Genomic DNA, 5,002 nt, shown 5'->3' on the forward strand with positions numbered 1-5,002 from the left:
CATAGACATCTATTGATTAAGGTTAGAATAAAAAAAAATAAGCATAACTAAATGGGCATACACTCAAGTTCTAAGACGTTAAAAAAAATATCAGATATGTTCTAATACTTTTTTTTTCTGGAATATAATTTTGTTTTCTACGTATTCTTGAATACATTGTCGTTATTGAAACAGCGACCGATTTAGTAGGAACATTATCTACATAGTAGATAAAAACAACTTGAACTGTGACACAGTTCAGATTGTGGTGAATAATGTTACCGTTTGTGGTTTTTTAATTTCATTTGATTTTTGTGCTTGTAAGTGGAAGCCGTGGCGAAAACGGTTGCTTCTAAACGACCCAGATTATGCAGCTCGAATACAGCAACTTGAAGTTACTGTGCAAACATTAGTCAGTTAAATGACTTCAGTAAAACAACAGAAAGTTACCACAGAATCTAAACTACTTGAGGCTAACACTAAAATTTCACAACTTCAATCAGCTTTAAATTCACGAACACGTACATACCTATTGATTTTCTTTTTGTATCTTTTGCAATTTATATGCTCTATCAATTTTAGAATAAAGGCTGTGGTAAGATTGCCAATCAAATAATTCTCTACTAGAGACCAAACAAAATAGAAATAAGCAACTATAGGTCAATGTAGCAAAACCTATCTCGAATAGCAAGCTACAAAAGGCCAAAATGATTTTCACACATTTACTTTGGGTTTTTATAAAGGAATAAACAAATCGTATAAACTGACAATTTTATGTTACGAAGTCTGACACATAATAATTACATCAAATCAGGGTACACGGTAATAGAAGTTTGAGCTCTAATTATGATTAAGTAATGATGATGTATATTTTTTATGACAACAATTTTCATTCAAGGTATTCTATTGTTTGCGCAATCCAATTTGCTTCAATGCATTTTAAATTTGAATGTCGAAACATGATATACTATATAAGATAATAAAACGAATGAACATTAGAAATGACAATTAAGGATTTTCCATCTACTGCAATGTTTATAAATCACCGCCATATTATGTCAGTCTTAACCAAGAAATTACAAATCATAGAATTATTTTATTTGAAAAACTCATCATAGGTACTAGGATTTAAATTTTATATCTGAGCCTGCTGAGCGTTTCGTCTACAAAAGACTCATCATTAACGCTCTAATAAAAAAATGTCAAAAAGGCCAAATAAAGTTCGATGAGGACCATAACTTCGAATTCAGCTAAGCTAATTTATGCCTGAGGTAGAAAGGCTTAGTGTTTCAAAAATGCAAAGTATTGTAAACAGTTAATTTATTATTATTACCATATCTATAATAATTCATGTTAAAACAGAAGTACTGACTACTGCGCCATATGATGTCAGTCTAAGAAAATATTAATCATTACATTATTTTATAAAGAGAATGGAGCTGTCTACATAAGATGGGGAAAGAAAACTTGTCCTCAAAACAATGGAACAGAACTTATTTATTCAGGTATGTTATCTGAAAAAAAAACTGTAGCGTTTTTAAACAAGAAGAGATTTGTATAAAAAAAAGAAGATAAATGACCCGTTTATGGAATATGATCTGCTATACATAATCTATAAAAGTTTAAAATTAGTTTAAGGATGTAGTTTATTTGTATCAGAGAAAAAAACCAGACTAAAGACAATCTGTCTTGTTTTTTTCTATCTCGCTAACAACAAAAATTCGTGGATTCAAGACATAAATACTGGGTTTTTATAATAGAATTTTGCGTTTTTGTATAAGTGATATAAGTTGTGACTAAATTTTGATAAAAAGCGAATACTTTTGTTTTGATTTGTGTTACTTTTCATATTTTTACACATGTGTGTAGCACAAATTATAGTTATACTATAGATTAATTGGAAGGAAACGTGCGTTTGAAGACATTACATACAATCATATATATAACTAAATGACCAAAACAATGTATAATTGTAAATTTCTATACATGATACAGATTTACAAAAACATTGTTGTTAACATTATATTATACAGCCAAAAAAAACAAGAAAACAAACGATACGGAGTATCCATTCATGACACAAAATTAGAATATCCGCATATACACAAAAAGGAAAGGTACAGCACTTTTTTTATGTTCTGCAACTTGAAGTCAGTGTGACTTATATATAACAGTATATATCGGAGTTTTAGAATCAACAATTATTTTATAAAAAGGTAGTAAGACAATATCGAGTTACACTTGCAATAGTCCATTTGCCAATTCCCGTTATTGACCCTGTATTTAGAAATCCCTTTTTAGTTGTCTCCCCTTATGAGGGACATTAAATTTTATTTACAATGGAGAGCTAGCAGAAAGAGCAATTTACTTGTGCGTAATGTTAGTAATCTTGAAGGTTTTCATATCTCTTAATTACATTAACTTATACAATTGACATTAGAAATTATTTTTCATGAAAAGTTAGTTAAACCGCCGATACATCACTTTCAATTCATCATGTTTTGCATTGGCAATAGCCAATTTTGTCCGGTATAGAACCGTCTACGATTGACATAGGGAGGTAATTCGTTTAAAAAGTATGTAATAACAGAATCAAATCGGTAATTGGCAAATGAACTATTGTCCTAATGAGTCTAATTGTTGGTAAAGTCAGGAATATGGCAGATTTTTTTCACTTGTCCCGTTGATTGATAACGTTTTAATTTGTCAGTTGTAATTGACTTCAGTTGCCTTGTGCAACGTGGCGCTTATTCTATACATTTGACGTTTAACTACTTTGACTTTTCGAGTCAGTTGTGTGCAAGTAGATGAAGGCTAATGATGGTTGTATTAAACAAAACAGTTTTTGATATCTTTTTATTCAGGGCGACACCACTTTTTTTCTAAATTATTGTTTTACTTTAGCGTCAACAATGCATTCGTTTGTTTTGTCTAATTTTATGTGTAAACAACGTATTTGTTTGAGATTAGGTCAGTTCACTTAAAGTTTATCTAGATGGATTTGGCTATTATGTGTAAGCCTTTTTACTCATATACTATTCGACTGTTTTGGTTCTTTAACATTAATGACTTTCAACATATGGCAAAATTTGGGGTAATTTGCTATCTTGCATAGCGTCCATTTTGCCTTATCATGACGGCAGCCATTACAATAGGATTACATAAGCCCCTTAAATAAAAATCCCAATATGCCAATAACTACATTGTGTATGTCGAAAGAACAATTTGTTCGCATATAGATGAATTGTACATATTTTTAAGCTTCTGTCCGTGTATATATGGACATTGTCTACTCTGGAATCTTTCGGCCTTTTTAGTTTAAAAACCGGAAGCGTAACCATAGTATAATTGCTATATAAGATCAAATAACATGACGAAAAATCGTAAAATAGCAAGATTCAAAACAGAAATACAGATGGAAGAAGATATTGTTCATGATTTGTTCGCATATAGGTAACACTTGTAGGTTGAATTTTAAAGTTAAATAACTTTTAACTTACTTGCTATCATAAGTTTTCGGTCAAATTCTTTTAAAAACATGATGATTTCAACCTTCCCATTTCGTAAAAAGTCAAATTTTAAGCATTTTCCCTTAGAATTACACAGCATTTTTGTATATATCCGCCAAATGAAGTTTTAAAGATACATAAGTTTTAGATACATGACGGAAAAGGACTGGATTTTCAACAATTCTAAAATGAACTATATTTTCAATCTTAAGCTAAGGAAAGAAATTTGATCAAACGGGACAAAGTCACGTGGTGCAAATCATTTGAATAAAGAACCTTTGATTTTACCATATGAGTACTCGTCTTTTAAGCGTCTTTGTTTCAACTGTCACATTATTTACACCCAATTATTCGACTTTGGCACGTTCATGTAGAAGCTGACCTTATACGATATGGGTATGAGACATGCGCAACTTAAAATTTACCTTCTTGTCCTTTAATATTAAGGAATCCAGTCCAGTGCCTTTTTCTGATATAAGGGAAAATATGTCCTTTGTTTCTACTCAAAGTAAAACTAAGTGTGATATAGATTTGTTCTTCATAATATCAAACACATATACATAGAGGAAGCAGGTATACGAGGATACAAAAAAATATTATTACAATTTTTCTTTTCTCTTTTATGTATTTGTTTATTTGTCTAAACAAATTCATTACCTTAATCAGAAAAAAAAAATCCTTTGAATGTTTTTTAAGGAACCATGGGTGGAGGCTGGTATGATAGAACGAGCTCTCCGGCGGAACCAATTTGTATTCCACATGATCCTGATTTTGTCACAAAAGACACAGCCTTTGATGATTCCAGTTGGGTTTCATCATTGTATGGAGCTGAGTATGAAGATACGTTTGGTGGTCTGAGTTCACACAATGATGACGTACCTTGCGCTGTTTGTCGTGCAACACATAAATCATCTGTAATTATGATTCCGGGAAAGACATCTTGCTATACTAGCTGGAAAACCGAATACTTCGGAAGAATGGCTGCCAGTTCGAATCACAACAAAGCTTCCTCACAATACACTTGCATTGATGAAAGTCCAGATGTTTTAGAAGCAGGTAGCGGAAACTATGACGGTTACCTGTTATTCCCAGTTAGAGCAGTCTGTGGGTCATTAAGATGTCCACCATTTCATAATAATGCATTACTTACATGTGTTGTCTGTTCAAGTTAAAATGTAAGCTTGCATATTTTGAAAGGAAAAGAGACACATAATTTTAGTTGAATAAAATAATTAGCATTTAAAGTTGTTTTGTTTTAGCCACTGTAAAATTATTTACACAATATAAACGCAAAATTTAAGAAACACTTACAGTTCAGATAAAATTAGCCCCACACATCTAAGCTGTTCAATCCTAGCAATTATTTAGTTTAACGATAATTGTATGTTTTTTAAAGGATATCAAATAAAATCGGTATTCTACCTTCAAATACATTAAAAACTATAAGAAATATCATAGATTTTACAACGTGACCGTTCATGTCATTGCGAGTCTCTGGTTTAGCAAAAAATAGT

General features: G+C 31.2%; 1 protein-coding gene across 1 annotated transcript; it reads left to right on the forward strand.

Moving 5' to 3' along the window:
• Positions 1-255: 255 nt before the first annotated feature.
• On the forward strand, positions 256-4,732 carry LOC139501512 (short-chain collagen C4-like). The gene is made up of 3 exons (XM_071290628.1): positions 256-500; positions 1,410-1,484; positions 4,185-4,732. Exons 1-3 carry the CDS (start codon positions 401-403, stop codon positions 4,658-4,660), a joined length of 651 nt encoding a protein of 216 aa, XP_071146729.1. The 5' UTR covers positions 256-400; the 3' UTR covers positions 4,661-4,732.
• The last annotated feature ends 270 nt before the right edge of the window (positions 4,733-5,002 follow it).

The sequence above is a fragment of the Mytilus edulis genome, chromosome 13 (genome assembly GCF_963676685.1).
Source record: "Mytilus edulis chromosome 13, xbMytEdul2.2, whole genome shotgun sequence".
NCBI lineage: Eukaryota > Metazoa > Mollusca > Bivalvia > Mytilida > Mytilidae > Mytilus > Mytilus edulis.